At 39.1% G+C, this 19580-nt stretch overlaps 1 protein-coding gene across 1 annotated transcript in view; it reads left to right on the top strand.

Annotated features, from left to right (window-relative positions):
- Positions 1 to 14759: 14759 nt before the first annotated feature.
- Positions 14760 to 19580, top strand: part of LOC106916485 (A-type voltage-gated potassium channel KCND2-like) — a 39829-nt gene continuing 35008 nt past the window's right edge. The window contains exon 1 of the mRNA XM_088006443.1: positions 14760 to 15075. Within this exon, the coding sequence (XP_087862569.1) occupies positions 15038 to 15075 (38 nt within the window). The 5' untranslated portion in view covers positions 14760 to 15037. The remainder of the gene's footprint in view (positions 15076 to 19580) is intronic.

Below are 19580 nucleotides of genomic sequence, written 5' to 3'. Positions count from 1 at the left end.
ACACACAAAAAATTCAGCACAAGAGGAATAAAGCAAGTTTTTAAATCATAAAATCTCTATTAACTTATAAAATATGTAATACCGCATTATATACAGAAAGGCTCAAACAAATCACGGCTCATTATTTTTACTACATTTTGCACCCTAAATTCAATATTAACGGTATACGTGCAATTCAGACTGACAGGTAATGTCAGCTGCAATGTGTTATTTTTTGGCGGTCAGTCACCCTCTGAGCTGAAAAACAGACCATGGCCAGCTGGTAGAGCTGATGTGAGGTTACTGCGTATGTGAACGGACTCGAAAAGCAGCCGCGCATCACCGTGTACGGTCAGATTGATAAATAATCTATATACGGCAAGGACAACATTTCTGTCCGCACGTTTGATTCGATTCCTTTGACAAGCCGTCTTAAAGGCAGCACCGGTAACTCACACTTCACACACACAGGAGGATTTATTTAATTTTTTTTTATTAATTGACTTTGTTATTATGCAAGGGAATACATGCATGTTCTGCACACGGGCCACTTGGTGTGAGGATGTAAAATATGGCATCAGTGGTTTTTCCAACGCTCAGCATTTTTTTTTTTCCTCTTTCTCTTTTTTCTTTTTTTTTATCTTCTTCTTTGTATTGCAAGCAATGCTGAAGATTAATGGAATTTTCCAGAACAAGATTAAAGTTACCCCAAATGAATGCGGCATCACTGCATTAGGGAATGAGGAGATACGTGAGAAAACACATCACCTCGATTTCATTGTTGTTAGAAAGCATTTGCTCTGCCTGGCTCCACTTTCATCCAATCTAGCAAGCTGGAAGCCCTGACCCAGCTCTGAGTGAATGAATGAAAAGGGGAAATATTGCCTATTATGCGACTGTGTCCCGTCTTCAGAGCCGACGTGTTGTAAAAAAAAAAAAAAAAGAAAGAAATCCGATGCAAAGTGTGCACCACGAGATCAGTGGATCAAACGCTGCGAGTGATAAATCCGAGCCCAACAGCTATCGGCTCCTCTGGCGCGGCTTGGCCTTATTTACATATTCAGCATTTACATACAGATGAAAATGGCTCGTCTGGTCACGGAGAGATTGGTATGCAGACTCACATAATGCCTCATCATCACTTTGTTCAAATGTGCAAGAGTGTTTCTAAATGGATTCCCTTTGCGTTTAGAGTCTACTTAGCACTCAATCGAGTTATCGTGTCAGGATCGATAAATGTGTGCTCTTCAAAGATACGTTTAAGCGTCCAAGAGATGCACTCAGGGCATTATGCATCATGAATTTGGGTTTTCGTCTGACACCCAATGAGAGCGGGGGGCCGTGATTATTCATTTCGGAGCTTTTATTACAAACGTGTTGATCGTTAAAGAGTAAACATAACACAGTGCGCTCGGCGAGTCGTGATTTATGAGCCGAATATCTTTCTGAATACATTTGTAGTGTTTAGAAACATTTTCCACTTCTCCGCGAAACGCATACATATTCATGTGCGATGCATTTTTAAAGGTGGATTATTGTGTATAATAAGGTGAATTCTATAAACCCCACCGCAAGTTGGTACCGTTTATTTGAAACACAAACACAGAAACGAAGCGTGTGAATTAAAGAAGACGCATAGTTCATGTCCAAACTCAAGTCAGTCGAGTTCCCAGGCTGTTGCTGCTGTTGGACCATTTTATATATGGATACAAAGGTTCAAAGAAAAATAATTAGCACCTGATAAGCCCAGAGGAACAAAGAAAGAAGTAAAAAATTACAGAAAGAAAAAATTAAGGGGGGGAATAAGGCAAAAAAAAAAGGTAAAACAGACGGAAAGAAGAAGCAAGGTCAGAAAGTAAATAGATCCTTAGACATTCAGGAATGAGTGGAGAACAGGTGATAAAATCAGGTGATTGGGAACAGCTGTAAAAGGGAGCAGACAGTTAGGCTGAGGAAAGGTGAATAATAAACACAATGGACCCAAACTAGGACTTCAAGAAAACTACAAATCAAGGGGAAAAGAACAATAATGGGCTAAGAGAACAAAAAAATTTACTTCCTCTGCAACAGACGATACCCAAAAAACCCCAAGCACGCAAAGATCAACGCAAAAATAGCCAAAACGCAGGGGGTGAGGGGGATGAGAGACCAGAAAAAACTAAAGGAAAAAATTAAACAGAAAGATGGAAAGGAAGGACAGGCAGACGTCTCTTAAACTGCAACGCGTCACTTTCTCATGTGGGTTTAAGGGGCTCGTTCTTCCTACGTGCAAAAACAGAAAGTGACGATTTTCAAACATCTACATTGATAGCACAAATTTTACACAGAAGAGATTAATAAAATACCGTTAGAGGAAAGTTGCATTATTAAAAAACAAAACAGCCGCCAACCAGCCGAAGTTGCAAACGAAGTTGGTAACAAGATAAGTAGAGCACCACAGAGGCTTTCAGGGGTAAAAATAAAATATGTAAATAATTTAACACTTAAAGTATAATGTGTCTCAAAGTAAAACTACAATGAGTTTGAGGTATTCATAATTTAGAGTACACCATTTTCTTTAAATATTAAGAGAATATGGAGAAAATGAGAATTTTCTCCATATTACTCAGTACATAAAGCCTTTTTTTAGATGAAGGTCATCTATATATCAGCAAAAAATGCCTTCCCATATTCAGTGACACCACAACAGAACGATTCTTCAAAAAAAATGTAATTGCTAACCTAACCTTACTCCAGTGCAGACCTTCAAACCACTGAACGCTGCGCTGACATGAAAAACAAGATGAAGCCTCCGCTAAACAGGTGAATGAAAGAAAAGTCTATTGCCAATGTCAGCTAAAGAAATCTTTCTTAAAAAGAATGCACTGAAAACAGCTTTTGTAGTTTATTAACTTAAAAATAAGGAAGTGAACTGAAGTCCTACATAAAAGCAGAAGTGAAAATATATTCTCCTCACCAACAGTTTTCCTCCTTAGCTGCTTCAAGCTTATATTTGACCAATACTGCTTTGTTTAAAAAGCTTTTTTCCTGACATGCCTCTGAAAAAGTGTTTAGTTTTCTGTTCTTTATCAAGATTTTATTGTATATATATAAAAGTAGGATGTGAAGCCCCATGACATGCTGGTCACATCCGCCATTTTGACTTTTTCTTGTTTTGTTCATGGTCAAGATGTTCCTTTTCAACAACTCGTCTTTCACACCTGCCAGCAGGACGTTTTGTGCCCATTTGGAAAACTGATGATTTAAGGAAATTCAGCTCATGATGCAGTCATAAGAAATGTTGTTATGCAACTAATAAATAATGCCAACGAACTGGGGCTGTAGGATTTTAGAAAAACATGCAAAACGCGATAATGCCGGTGAATAAGAACGATTTTGCAGCATTGGGAAAAATAAACAATAAATAAAAAGTGTTCATTTCTTTCTGCTTTGAATTTGTATAGCAAATAAATACCCTTGTGAATAAGTGGGTCTATTCAGCAGATGAGAAAATGCAAAATCTTATTTTTTCCTTCTCATCAATAAGGGTTTACTAAAAAAAAAACAAAAAAAAAAACAAATGCTTCCGATCAGCATCTGCTGTTTTGGCGATGAGCCTGAATGCCTGGTACTTAAATAATTAGCTGAAACATGATTTCCTGATCATGACAGTGAGTTGATTGTACTTCATTCCCCCCACAGTTACCAGACCCAAAAGAGCTCCTCCGGGAGGAAGTGGAGCAGGAGATTTGCATCAGGAATGTGCATTTCAGAAATCTGCAGCAACTTTGTGATTCTATCATGCAAATTTGGAAATCTCAGAGGAATGTTTCCGACTCGTCGTTAAACGTACACCACGAGGAATTAAGCAAAAAAGGTGACGCAACCCATATATCTAGTAAAGTATATAATGAGCATATGAAATTGTCATGATGAAAATTTCCTCCAGCTATGATTGATATGCTGCCTCTTTTCATAGGACGATAGCTGGACTGTGTGGAGTAGAAGAATCACAAGCAAAGGAAGTATTTAAAGGGGCAGCGTTATGGCATTTGCAGGCACATAGTGCCATTTTCTAGCACAGTCGAGTAACTATGTTATCTTAAGTTGCTAAAAATAATGCCGCAAGTATTAACTTAATTTTTAACGACTTCTGTCGTGAGAAAAACAACTTAACAAAAGTCTGGATGAGAAGGTCCCCATATGTTCTAGGTTGGGAAAGTAAACAGATTCCTGCTGTTTTATGACTCTGTAAAGGTCCACGTAAGAGCAGCTAACCATTTAAATAAAGAGAGACGAGGAGCACATTATAAAATTTTACATTACACTTAAACTGACACCTTCATGTTGAGTCTCTGTCTTTAAGAAGCTCCTACTCCTTCTGACATTCTGCCGTCAGCATGCCATCACAACAATGTCTTCGACAGCTGTTCTTGAGAAATAGTTTGTATGCTAAGTTCAGTAGGTGTTTTGTAATTGCTGCTGCTGCTAGTCTGGAGGAGCTGAGTGGGGGCGACACTCTGTATAAGCAAGAGCTTAAGTAACCCCAAATGGCAACATAGGTCTGTTTTTGATGAGGGAACAACATCATAGCAGGATTTAAAGCTAAAATGATTCAATGTTGTGTACTATCCCTCTTTAGTGCTTGGATTTGATGTGCTGATCGGTCCCAAAGTCAACCTCTGCCATCAGTCTGCTGCACCACATTTAAAAATAAAAGCATTTCTAAGAATAAACGTAGTTCTCTTATTGCTAAGTGGCTGTGAGTACTCCATCCACCGTCCTGCCATCTTAATTTCAGACTCTATTGTTAAAGGCCTTTTGTTTTTTTTCCCCCTTACTGTGTGACTTTCACAAGGCGTTTTTGTAATAGCCGCAGCCTCTGAAGGTTTCCGTGGAGAAAAATAGGCATTACCACTCACTTGTTTAAACTATTATGCTCCGAGTTTCACTGTACCATCAGCGACGTAATTAGCAGCTCCATATAGTTCCTGCGGTTGTGCACTTGTTGCTTTTGTTTCACGCTTATCAACACACAGAGCTCAAGCTGGGTTCATTTTCATGCTGAGCTGTAGCATTTCGCCCATGCCCTGGCGAACACTACACTACCCCCACAATGGTACGTAATGACTGCTGGATGATGGGGAAACAGTTGCTCTTTTATTTTTAGATGCGAGTGTCATTACCCTGAACCTAGTGATCATTAAGTTGCACTTTTCCGAGCTCCCTTGTCTGCTTTAGCACTTCAAAGGGAAGCTTTGCAGTACAAATATATGTGCAAGATGTTACTCTCGAACAATTTAAGAGTTTAGGATGCTTAAAAGCCCTTTAAATGACATGATGATTTTCAGAGTTTCTCGTTAGATTTTTTTATTTTTTTTGCTTCTATTTAAAGGTAGGCATTACGTATTTTCCAGGCTCATAACACAAACGTTTGAGTTTTGACTGATTAGAAGAAGGTGGTAGAGGGCAACTTCACTCAGGTCCATTTTAAAGCACAAATGACTATATTACCATCAACTATTATAAAGATTTTCCACATAACAAACATGGGTTAAAAGAACATCGACTTTGCAATGTGATGCCTTCAATTTGGCGTGTGTCTCTTTAAGAAGCTCCTACTCTGACGCTACTCTGCCTTTAGCACATCATCACTACAATATTCCTCCAGAATGACGTTTACCACCATTCTTAGAAGCGTTGGACCGAGAGGTCGTTTACATGATGAGCTCAGCAGACCGACAGTTCCACCAGGTGTTTGCTAATTGCTGCTGACGCTAGTCTGGTGGAGCTCAGTGGAGAAGGTACGGGGGAGGAGTGATCTGTGGTGCGGAAAGTCGGCTATGAGACTAAAACTGCAAGGTGGAGCGTTAGGTAAATAAGCGGCGTATTGTGAGAGCAAGCGTTTAGGCACCCCAGGATAGCTGCCAGGGGAGATTGAAGGATTTCTCCAACAAGCATGAAAGAATCAAAGCAGCACTCCATGTATGTCTGATTAGGAAATAGCATTTTAACATAATATGTTAACCTCAAAAAAGTTGATTTTACATAATACTGCCTCTTTAACGTAGTCAAAGTAAAGATTGGAATTTTTTTGGTGAGGGATTATGCCTGCAATAAACTTTTTTCCTACTTTTGACATCTTTACATTGAGGGTGGTACCTATGCAAACTTTTCACAAAAACCAATGAAATTTGTGTTTAGCTGATTTCTTTTTGTGGGACCGAATTTCTTTTTGTTGAAACCCTTTATGTCCTAAATCTAAAATCTCTGCCTGGTTTATTTTTGCAGTTCTTTAAATATCCTTCGGTGAAATTACTGTGATAACCCGAGATTGGCTAGAAAGTGCAACATCTCCCCTTTCAGAAACTGTTAGAATCTTTCAGATAGCTCAACGTGTGGCGGAATCGGAAATTTGGCCGGATCGTCGCCGCTACGTTTGGGACTCATAGGGTCAACGAATCTTAACTGGCAGCTTGTTTATTTCCCCTCAAGTGGTGACACATGGGCAGAAGGCAGTTTTGGAGTTGCGGATGTGTTTTTCACCCATGGAAAATCTCTTTCTCAGCAGCATGTGGGAGAAACTGTAAACACCCGCAGCAAGCCTGTGACGTCCTCCTCCTCGTGGTCACACACTGCTGTGGGACGGCATCCCATTCTCCAACCAGCATTTGTCTGCAGCCCGCCGATGTGACTGTGTTTATCACTCTGGTACGAACAGCACGTCAAATCTGATCTCAGATGTTGTTCAGGTTGTGGAAGCTAATCCTATCCAAATAAACCCATCGCTGTCGGGAACAAACATTAGCATCTTGGCGGAAGAGGTTTGGTTGATACATGTGGAGACGCGGGATTGCAACCGGCAGCAGAATCTTATCTCAGAAATCTTTCTTCATTAGGATTCCCTTCAGTGATGACAGGAAGACGCTGTCCCACACTATTACACCGCCTCCACCAAAAGCTGTTTTGCATTGGCAGAGAGGAGCTAGCAGGTTTTTCACAGGCTCAACCTACAAACTCGACTCTCAACGGCATTTTTCTTACAAATCTGGCACCCTTTAAGGAGACAGACCTAATTGGCAAAAGACTTTATCACAACAGAGCAGAAATAAGAGAAATACAAATGTCCTTAGCTTTTGTTGAAAAGACACGTTTTGTTTATTCGAATGGTTAGAAGTTTCCCTGCCGCATAATGTTTCTCTATCTCCTTTCTGCTCTCACCGCTGTGTTCACTGATTACGTCTCTCAGGCGCGTGGGGCAGCATGGCAAACACAATCTCTTGAAAGAGTGCCAGCTTTGGTAGTGTGAATATCACTTCCCTTGACATTTGCCTCTTTATCAAAAACAGCCCTCAGCCAACGCAGCAACATCTGTGATCAGCTGAGATTTGCAGATTACAGCGAGCAGCATTCATCAGTCTGCTGCGTGAACAAAGCAGACATGCAAATAAAACGAGTTTCGAGAGGCTCTCGCAAACGCGCTTCTCTCACGTCGTCCTGGCGGTAATAGATCGACGCTCGCAAACGAAGTCCACTCTGTAACGGTCACTTAATTGCCATCTCGCATCTTCTGAGAGTGTTGGAATCGATATGAAACTTTCATGTCGTCGAGGCCGATGCAGCGCGGGGCTCGTCATCAATTTCACGGAGCGCAACAGTGTCGGCTTCATTAGCTAAAACTTTGTTTACAGCCATTCGTTTTACCTGAACATGAGCAGACTCATAAATATTGATCCGATCATTTTGTAATTTAAACACTAACAAAGGTTTTCTTTTTTTTATTGTTGAAGCAGAGGAATCACGTGCAACTTTTAAGAAGCCACTTCTAGTCATTACCGTTCCCTTACATACAAACATATATATATATCTGTAAAAAATACAGACGGGCGTCCAAAACTGTGAAAGTCTGGACTCTGGATTGAGCCGTCCATACAAGCCCCTGTTAGCCCAGTTTTATTGTTGAGTCTTTGCCACAGGCTCCATATATCATTAGTTTTCTGTATGCGGTGTGAGTGATAAGAGGCCGTGTCCCATTTCAGTTTAGGTATAAAGAGCTTCCTCATGTCTGCCTGGCAGGGAGGTCCTGCTGAGATGAGGGATGTCAGCCTGTCTCCCTGACGCATGGCAGCTGTTTCCTGCCTTGCCCCGCATCTATAAATAGCAAAATATATCACCTAATGTAGGCCATTTGGTCAAACTGAAACTAAACAGGACATCTGCTCTGGGATGTTTCTTTCTCTTTCACCTCAAGCAGATTTCTTGTGTATTGATATTTCGGAAGGAGTCTAACTTTGTGTCCTCTAACGATCTCGCCGATGTCTCTCTCAGACAGAGACTTTAAGTGTTAAAATTTTAAATAGTCATTATTTCATCTCAAGTCTAAGCGCAATTCCTTTTACAGTGTAGACACATCCCAGTAAATTAGAGCGTCTATTACAATTCAAAATGTGAGACTCATAGTTTAATTAAGAACAGAGAGATATTTCAAGTTTTTATGTAATTTATTATGGCTTACAGCTAATAAAAGAAGCCACAACCAAGTACTGAGTATATATGGAGGACAGTAAATTGACATGATGTTCTGACATCAGGCCGACATTGCTGCATTCAAAAATAGTTTAACTGGTTTCGCATAATATAATTTTATAACCTTTAAAGCTGCAGTATGAAACTTTAATAATGTTCCTTACAGATTTGTCAAAAATGGTGCTATGTCTTCACAGTATAACATGACTGTGAATAAAGTAAAACAAGCTCCTCTATCTCCTCCCTGTGGTCATACTGCCAGGTATGCAGGAATATGCCCCTTGATAAGAAACAACCAATCAGAGCCAGTAGAAGGATCGGGCCTGTGAGAGTAAGCACTATTCACAGACCCTCCTCCTGATTGGTTGTTTCTGATCGGGAGAGATGCGTTTCTGCAGGTGGCAGTAGGACTCAGGAGGGAGGCAGAAAACCGACATTTTTTCACACATTATCTGTCATCTGTTACAGCGTTGTGACACGGTGACATTTTTAAACAAATATGTAAAAGAAAAAAAAACAAATTGTTTATAAACGTGAATTACTACAGCTTTAAGAGAGCGGACAGAAAAGTTAGTTTCTGCCTCTTTGGAAGATCTAACTCTGAAGGTGTTGGAAAGAAAACCCCAACTGATTCTCGAACCTTGGATTCAGAACCAGTTTCCTCCACGGGGCAGCTGGGCTCGGCACCAGGATGAGGAGGCTCTGCCAGAAGGAGCTCTGACTAAAACCGCTGCTCCTTTGCACCTGAGGGAGTGAGTAGAGGCGTTTCGATAGTCTAGATGCCTCCTGGGCACGTCCCTCAGAGAGGACACTCCTGGGGTAGATGCAGGTTACGCTGGAGGGACTATAGACCCCTTCTGGTCTGTAAACGTCACAGGATCCCCAGAGCGAACTGGGGAGTGTCTCCAGGAGGAAGACGTCCGAGTTTCCCTCCTAGACAGGATTTTCGATAAGCAAACAATGGATGGATTTCATTTAGCTTTAAGACAAATAATCACAAATAATAATATTAAAAAAAAACACTTCAAACATCAATCTTCATGTTAAAAACCAAATGAAGAGTTAAAAACTTTTTTTTTTTTGCCATTTGCACATTTGAAAGCAGGAATACATTTCTGTTCTATATATTTTTATACATTTCTTGTAAGATTCAAATAAATTAGCATAAAACTGGCTGTGCTGTATTAATATCACTGCAGAGATAATTAAGCACTCTGCGGTATCAAGAACCGAGCAATAAATCACCACAAAAGGAAATAGTGAAGATATTTTTATTATGCCCACACACAGTAAATTGAGCAAATTAACATGACAAGTAGATCAGTCTCTGATGTATGAATTTCAGCATAATTTAGTACACCAATGAGAAACATTATAGAGTCTATCTCTAGGTTGCTGTATAAACATATAGCAGCAGACTTTAAGTCACTTTATTAACTTGCCTTTGAGAATCGTAAAGCTCTCGTCTTTGAGTCCAGCAGTTTGACCCAGGACTTAAAACGCCGCAAAACAGCAGCAACAGTAAAACCAACTTGAAAAAGACTTGGAAAAACAATTATGGGCACTATTTGCCAAAGCTTTAAATATTTGATTCATTTTATATACTGGTGGTTTACAGTTGAGGATTGTTTTTCTGCATTGTCATTAACCTTTGAATTTCATCTTTCGCTCTTGTAGTCCCACTCCCTCATAAGGATTGCTTAAAAAACAACCGAGGGCCATCAGCAGCCACTGATCGTGCATTACAACGTAACCCAGCATATTCCTTCCTGTAGCTTTTTCTATTACGCAGCTTTGCAGGGAAGTTTACAAAACGAGCATGTCCTATTGAAATACAGAAATATTTTTAAACCAATCATATGTAGTCAAATAGGTCCTTTGTTTTGAAACCATTCTGCCTCCTTATCAAGCACCTGATGACAGTGGGAAGAAATGACTCTAAAGAAGAGAGACTCCAGCAGAACTCGAAAGAATATGAGAGGGCATCTGCTGGGAATCCGAGTGAAAAAGTAGCAAACAGAAAAAAAACCCACAAAAAAAACAAAACAAACACAGATGCTTGATGATCAGATTGTTTCCCCCAAACTTTGTGTAAATGTCGCAATATTTAGAAGAGATTTTAAATTAGTTTCGTTCACTCACCTCTGTTGTAAGAGGAAGAGGAGAAATCAGGTTATGATTGCAACCTGCCCTATAGTCAGGACAGTGATTACTCTCCAATACTGAATTATAAATGATTTTATAGGGAGTTTGTAATATATATATATATATATATATATATATATATATATATTCTCTATAATTAAAGCTTCTGCAGAGTACAATAATTCCAGAAAAACATTCCTGCAGTGGAAAGTTAGGTCTTGTGATAGATGTTAGGGTTTTTATGCAACTGCAGTAGGATCTTGAGGTAAAACTCGCGCTAGATTTTTGTTCTTTTTTTTTTAAATAATAGAATATACTGCTAGAAAAGAACAAACTTTCGTGCGAAAATCAATCCCAAACCCTGTTGGCGTCGCTGAGGCAAATCAGGATCAAGGCTCAGAGATCTTCAGAAAGCAAGAGGAAGTGAAGTAGCCAACTTACAAAATCTGGGCTCGACTAGAAAACAGCGAGGGTGTAAATGAGGAGGGAATCCAGCAGACAACACTGGGAACAGAAAGTGTATACATACAGAGGTGGAGAAATCAGGAGACGAGGGACAGCTGGAGGTAATTACTGGGGATGGAGGAGGCTGAACATTAATCAAAACTGAAATGCACAAAGAATCAGAACAAAACTAAATACAAAGGGATGAGCTGATGACGCTAGATCCAAGCTTACGTAAACAACAAGGCAATAATCAAATTATAAACACAGACGAAACCCAAAAAAGCCCAGAATCGTGACAAACGCATCCTTTCTCAAGTTGGGCCTCGTTCATCCCTCGTTGTGCATCGATGTCCTGCGTGGACACACGCAGGTAGCGATGCCATCGGGTTGAATTGATTGCACTGCTGGTTTGTTTCTGAGGTTGTTTCACCGGCAAATCAGTGTCGGCTTTCCAATTTCATCTCTGCGTGTGTCGTACCGCCACACACGAGGCTCATGTGCTGTACATGCACGTAAGGTCCAGCTGGAAAATCATTTTTACTTTTATAGACATTTAATCTCATTTACTTTTTTTTTTTTTTTTTGACACAAGAAATTAGGCGTCACTCAGGAAACGATCTAAGAAAGTTTGAAAAATAATCAAATAAATATATAAAATGAAAAAACTGAAGCTAAAAAAAAAAACAAAAAAAAAAAAAACAGACAACCTTTAAGTTGCCTTACCAACACTAATCTTGAGTTTTAAATGTTTGCAGATAGCTGCAGGTTTTAAATGATGCACAATAGCTTCCAAGTGAACAGGGATCTGGGCTTCAGTGGTAACAATGGTGTTGCTGTGAATTACATCAAATTACCATTTCCCCCGGTTCGTCATAATGACGGACAAATTTCAAAATTCCAATTAAACAGTCAAAGTGACCTTTACGTACTACGGCAAACTTTCCCCTGCATGCATTATTCCATTAAATTTACATTTTTAATCTCCGTTCCTGAGCACGACGTACATTTGCCCAGCTTAGAAGATGCCAAAAGTTTAAATGTTTAAAATGTGCCTTTTAAAACGTTTAGAACAAGCAAGCAAACATTAACAACTACGTAAAGTAATTTCTCAAATGTTGAATTAAAAAAGGTTAAAAACGGACAGTGTTTTGGCTTGTAAAGCTCCTAATAAAATATCAATAAAAACTGAAAAACTGTTTGATTCATGCTGTTGTTTATCACGTGCTTTCATTAAGAAGGACTGTAAATACGGCTCATTTTTCTTTGAGGTCAAATTCCAACTTTGACTATTTTGTTTCTAAACATGTTAAAGAGAAAAAAATGTTGGAAAAAATTAAATTTAAAAGAAAGTAAAGGGACTACAAAATTATCCCCTTTCTGCATCAAAGTATATATTTCAAATAGATTTCTATTTCATATCAGTGCTTGTGATGCTGGTCGATTATACGCTGAAAATGGTGGGTGTTGCCAGTTTTTATTCATTTAAAGAATCAGGAAAAAAAAAACATCCAGGAATTGTTAGTGTTTCAATCAGTCAGTTACGGATTAGAGCTGATCATGGGAAAACTGGCCGATAACGAAATCTTTAACAAACAGCAATTCAAGCCAAATGAAACAAAATCCCAGACATAAGATCAAACTCTGGAGTCCAACATCGTGAGATGAACACGTAAACATTTGCTCGGGGTTTTCATGTTTTCCGTATGTAAACAACGGGATGTGTGACTGATAAGTGGCCAAACTGAGGCCATTATTTTCACCTAATGTGAGCAGACATGACTGCAGTGAACAAGCGCATGTTTTCATGCGATGCTCCATCAATCACATGATATCAGGAGGAAAAAAAAAAAAAGAACAAAGTCAAACAACATATCGTGGACTCGAAGCTCTGATTGTGTCTCTTTGCTTGGTAAATGATGAATGACTTTAATATGTTGTAAAGTTTACCCCTTCAGTGGACATAAATCTGATTATCTAACCCTGTGAATTCCTTGTTAAGCATTGGAAACCTGCTGTGCTGCAGACGAGGACAAATACTGATTCTGGGATTAAAAGCTCCCAAACTGCTTATTACGGTTTATCTTCAGAAAGCAGAATAATTGTCACCCTGAATGTGGTCATAAAAGGTTTTATATCAGATACAGCAAGGATACTCATCTGTCTTCTTTCAAACCATTTCCAAGGATAATCAGGACCTCTCGCTTGGAACTAAGGATATTTTCATGCAGTGCTGCATCTGGCAATGGATTTCCAATTGCATCATTTAGTGCAACAAATATCACCACACAGAATCATCCTAAAGGAATACTATTTTCCAATACCTTTGTTTTTTTTTGTTTTTGTTTTTTTTGGGGGGGGCGGGGGGGTGTGGGGGGTTGTTGACACTGATTGTAGCACCTGTTTGCAAGCATGGTGCAGTGCCATAGTAGCGCATTAGGGAACCTGCTCAAGCTGCAACTGTTTATAAAAGTTTGTATCTGTACAGTTTTGCTACCGTAACTCTGTCTGCAGCAAAGTGTGTTTAAAATCAAAATGGACTGAGATAGGGCCGACCAAGAAAGAAGCTCTACACCAAAAATGAAACTTTCGAGCTCAGCTGAAATGTTCAGCTATTTACACAAATAAATGGAATGATTCCTGTGGAAACATTTATGGTCAGAGTAGAAGGAGATTGAGCCATTTATCCACAAGAAGAAGAATGTTACAGTCAGTTCCAAGGTTTTTAACTGACATAAACTTATTTAAAACTTGTGTGGTTTCTTTACAACCTGCAAAAGGCATTTTGTCATGGCATGGTGGCGAAGTCGACATATTTAATGAAAAGATTCTAGCAAAAATGTACAAAAACACTAGGACCACAAGGACAACAGGAAACCGGGTGCAAGAAGGAAGCAGGGGAAAACAGGAAAGTAACAGGAGGAAGCAGCAAGGAGTGAGAGCATGAGATGAGTTTAAATACTGAGAGTGAATGATGGAACAAAAGACCAGGGCTGATTATTAGTTAATGGGTCGCAGGTGTGAGGGGAAAGAGCAGAAGATGGCTTGAGGAGAGAGAGATAGAGTGTTAATGGGGGGGGGAGAGATAATTGGGGACTAATAAATAAAACTGCATACATAGTTTTCACATACATAGTTTAAAACTCTAGATTAAATTCACAATTCTACTTCCAATTCCTGTTTAAAAAAAAATAATTCAATTTATTGTCTTGAATGTGACATGCTGAAAATGAATGTGTATAAACTTCTGGAAATATATCGGTAATGTAATGCATTCAGCTTGGAAAGTAAGCTGAATGCATTCAAATTTATTCAAACTTTAATCTAAGTTGCACCACAGGACAGCAATGTTGCATGCGATTCTCCCCATGGTGTCAGTGTGGGGACAGCCTCGGATCAGAGCAGTCAGCCTTGCATTAGACTTTTACTCCCATTTTGTGTAATAGGCTCTGATAGTACCTGAGTATTTCTGTTATCGCCGGTTACATAGAGAAATTACTTATCAGCATTTAAAGTGTTAAATTAATTTTTTAAGTTGATTAGAATTTTTATGAACTTTTACTTATAAATTCCTGATTCCCTTAATGGGATCCACAATTACTTGTAGATAGACAATAGACTTAATTTGTGAAATATTTATTTTAAATCTAAAAAGAATACACTAATAATACTGTAGGCTGTTTAGTTCATATACATTTTGATAGGTCAAACGGACATCGCCATGTTGTTTACGCTGCAATGCATTCTGGGTAAATAGAGTACGGTATGCTTGGTTCACTGGCTAACTTCGTCCAGCCAAAACCGCAACGAGTAACGTCATGAAGCCTTTTCACTTTGAACTGCTGGGAATGTAGAAATCACAAGGAGTAATGAAGATGAGGAGGACCAAATGGAGGAAAAGGAAAAAGTTGGCGGAAGAAGGTGATGTTTTGCTGCTGCTACCTTCAGCTTCACAAATGAAACAATGAATAACTCGTACCTCTGGTCGGCCTGTGGGATTCGGTAAGTAGTTCTGTAGCTCTGTGTCCGGTCCAGTAACAGTTGTCCAGGGTTTCAGATTCAGTAGCTCTGCTGCTAGCATGTCAAAGAGTTTCCAACGCTGCCTGTCTGACGTTTGTCCCAGCGTCTTCCGCTCATTAGCTAGAGGCGGAGTTTAGGCGGTTTGTGGATAAAAACTGTAGCTGGCCTTAGCTTGCCGTGATAGCTACCACCTGTTAGAGGTTTCATCAGTTTCGGATAGTACAAATTACTCAAAGTCTTCTGGAGAAAAATGTTGAGGGCACAAATGTACGTTCTTCGGAAGTTGTGCTCGGCTCTTTCCCATTGCCGTGCTCTTTCTTTCTTTTTTTTTTTTCATGTGGGAGTTGATCCATACTCGCCTATTTTTTTTTAATTGCTGCCAACAGTGACACAGTGTGGCATAGTCTAAAATTACACCAGTCAAATGTAATATGATTAACGACAGTACAGAACGAACGCAACCGAGCATAAGTTGCGCAGGTGAAAAAATGGGTGGAAATATAGCAAAATATTTGCATTTTGTTTAAGTAATTGCGAGTTTTGATGAATTACATGAGCAATTTTTTTAGTTAGTAGGAAAATTACAACTTATTTAAGCCAACATGTTCAACTAATCACGGATTATTTTAGCTATAACACCTTAACCTATTTCTCTTTGAAACTATTCAAATTAGCAAACGAAGGAAACCATGCCATTCAATTTTAGTAAGTGGTCATTGATTACAGTCTTGACAATACTCTTTTATTAAATTATTTTTCATTTAACTTTATATTATTGACAGATGTATTTGAGTTCAGTCTAGCCATCTTGGATTTTGAAGTAGGAATGGTAAAACACATTCTGGATATTTACAAACCAGGAAAATAGCTGTTTAATTTAGCTCAGCATAGAAAGCTACAAATCAGACACCAAGCGATACCTTAATGAAGTGCTTAAACTTTGCACAGGGGACAACCTATGAGGAAAACTGGATATGCAAAACAGGCACTGTCTGTATCAAACACTGCCATTGCAATAAAAAATGAATACATTTTAAAGCTTGTTTACACGTTTTGTGCCATCAGTGCAGGTAACAGTGAATGCAGCTATGCAGCACTCTTTCTGTTTTGCTTTGTCATAAGCTTAATACATTTTAAGTACACAACCGACAAGGCCTTTCTTAAGAGTGCAAAGTTGAAAGCAAACAGAAATACAAGCAGAATATGCTTTGCATTCTGTTGATTGGATATATTTGGTTCGAAATGTTGTTTGGTGTTACTTCAAATAGAATAGATCCTCAGCATCAGAGATGTATATATTAGCCTTCCTGCTATGTCATACAACGTTAGCTCTCATCTTGAGGATTTCTTTCTGGTGTGGCTCACTCCTGGTGTCCTAATCAAGGGTCACTCGACTGCTTAAGCCTTGCGTGTCCACATGAGTATTTTCCTTTCTCCCCGAGGTATTTGTGGAAAAACCGTAAACAGTAGATTATTATTTGTATTTTACCCCATCAGCCAATTGTCTGTAATCCCAGTGAAGGAGCTTAGGAGTTGGCCTAATCTTTAGACAGTGGACAATGAAAAATGGAATCCGCCTCATTTTTTTCTTCGACCAGCAGGCAAAGAAACACGAGTGAGTTGGGCAGATAAAAAGCCGTCCAAACGAGTAGCATTAATAAACCAAGACACCACAATCAATTTCAGCCGAAGCTTGGTGCCATTAACTTTCACTGGAAAACTCAGTTTTAAATCCATGGAAATACTCAACGACGGCCATCCCTGACACATCTGCTTATTGCCCATGACGCCATAGTGATCTTTTCTGTCCTCTAGGAGGAGGGTCACAGGATCATCTCTGGATATTTAATACAGCGTCCGTCCAACTTCTAATGTGACGTTCAATTACCTCAAAGTATCAGGCCGGTGGTGCATTAAAAGAAATCAATCTTGCATGGAATTTATTAAAGTAAATTTCCTCATAACTCTGTATACACATGTCGGTGACAGAAAACAAGCTACGCAGCCGTTGTTCCAACTCCCATCGTCTTCCCCAAGAAACGGCATCCATCAAAGTTAATGGGCTGTAATCATCACCACAAATACTGTGTCATACATCCCACTGCTCGCTCCGGAGTATTCAACTCCTAGTCAATGGGATGTAAAGAGTGACAAGCCTGAGGAACACAGTTTCCCATATCATTAACAGCGAGAAGTAAGAATTTGAAGAAAATTCAAAAAGTTTTGCAGATTTTTAAAGAAAAAAAAAACAGTCTTACGTTTGGGGGCCGCAGTGAAGAAACATGTATTAGTCAACACCAATCAATTCAAGCAACGCTGTGTTTCAGGCACCCTTCATTGCTGTCGCCCTGTGAAATAATTCTTATTAAAGCACCCCACTGTCTAACGACAGATCTGCTGTGTGGTGGATGGATTCATTCCACAAGCAGCCAATTCTACCAGCTTCAGATCACATCTCCCAGCATCCAGTTTGTCTGCTTATCTCCAGGCTGTACGCCGCCGCTGCTGCTGGACTTCTGATTAGACATTACACAGGTGGAAACACACACGTGCACCCACAGAGTCCTGTATCTACCATGTCAGAGGACATTAAGCTGAGTTTTCTTCCACGGCTTTGCGCTGACCTGTAACTGTAAATCACAGGGCCTTGCAAAAGTCATACACCCTGAATATTTGAGCGTTTTTGACATTTTTTATTTTGCTTGGACTTTTATTTATTTATTTTTTGTGACAAACCAATACAAAATAAGAGTTTGAGGCAATACTCTGCTGTATTTGCAGCTGAAGGTTGGTCGAGAGTAAGGCTATAAACATTCTTTGAGTCTTGCCAAAAATTCTCAAATAGGTTTAGGTCTAGACTTATTCATAAATGAGTTTTCTTTGTTCACCCTTTAGTTGTAGCTCTGTGTTGAAGAAAAACTTCCCCACAACATGATGCAGGCACCATTATATTTCATTATGGGATTGGGAAGTTGACATAATGTTACATTAACTAAGCCAACGAGATCAATTTTTATCTGATTAGATCACTTTCCTTCATGTGTTTGCTATGCTATGTGGTCTACATGACCAAATACAAACAAGACTTGTTTTACCTTTTTTTTTTTTCAGCTAAAGCTATATTCTTTCCTTCTGCATCCTTTCAAAGATCAACACTAAAACTAGGAGACATTTTAAATATCCAGAATAAATAAACAAAACAACCAAAACCAAGTAAAATGGATTATAAAGTCTCTGTTAACAAGCTTGCCCTTCAAAATACATTAATCGTTAGACGGGGACAACAGGCAATACTGCCAGTTTGGACTTTTGTGGAAACCAAAAAAAGTATAACTCTACTAGTGTGCAGTAAGTGTCAAATGTTTGCAGCATTTTTCAAAATGCTGCCTTTTCAATGAGATTAAAGGGCAGTATCTCTTTAGCGATTTAGCAAGCTGTCCTTGTGCACACTATTTGGCACTGGCCTTTTTTATTTTCTTAACTTAACACCTCAGTGATTGAACTGCCACCAAGACGCAAATCGCCCATTAGTTTTTGTTTTCTTTATTTTTTTCCAATCTGCATCGGATGATTGTTTTTCATTCAGTCTCTTTGGTTGAAAGAGGGATAGATATGACAAAAACAAACAATCATTCAACTGGAAATTATCAGTCTTTTTAATTTATAATGGGATTAATTGATTTATTGCTTATGTTGGATATAATTTTAGAGCCTAGCTATACTTTAGGGCTCTCCCCAACTGTGTTTGACCTTTCTGATGTATTCCTTTTGGTGGATGATGTATGTTTACCAATTTTCTCTAACAAACCTATGTGTCCTTCAAAGAACATCTGCATGTATACTCATATTTAATCACTAAACTTCATCTTCTTAAACTAGTGACTTATAAGCATAATGACTTAAAAGAAGCTGAAGTCATATGCACCCAACACCTTTAAGATTGTAATTTGTAAAACATGTATTTTCCTTACCCTTGACACTTATGTGCTACCTTGTGTTGGCTGTTTAAATAAAATCCCAATAAAATACATTCAAGTTTGAGGTTGCAATGTGACAAAATTGGAAAAAAGTAACCTAAGGTAACCCAACCTTAAATGAAAGTCAAGCAATGAATCCTGCTTCTGTCATATGTCACAGTTGCTTAATTTAACCTGTAGGGGAAAAAAAAGAAATTATGACGACATTAAATTCATCTTTGGAATCCTAGCACCTCCTTAAAGAGCAAAAATATCATTATTCCAGCCTCTTTGCCGCAGTATATCTATCTGTCTGTCTACCTTTACCTTGGTTCCGCAAGGAGCTTTACTGTTTCTCTTATCGTCCCATTCAAGCACAGACTCCTCCGACTGCATGACGACCACTCTAGCACTGAGCCAGAGCGATTCCTAAGTAGTGCAGCTGTGCAGTAGCTAGCTGGCTAGCAATTAATTTGTCATGAATGGAGATTAAAGGTAATTATGCAGCCTACGTGATGGGTACTGGGCTAA

The sequence above is a fragment of the Poecilia mexicana genome, unplaced genomic scaffold, assembly GCF_051168715.1.
Source record: "Poecilia mexicana isolate PSO_F unplaced genomic scaffold, ASM5116871v1 scaffold_6, whole genome shotgun sequence".
NCBI classification, from domain to species: Eukaryota; Metazoa; Chordata; class Actinopteri; order Cyprinodontiformes; family Poeciliidae; genus Poecilia; species Poecilia mexicana.
Note: the sequence above shows the minus strand (reverse complement) of the source record. Positions and strands in the feature narration are given on the sequence as shown.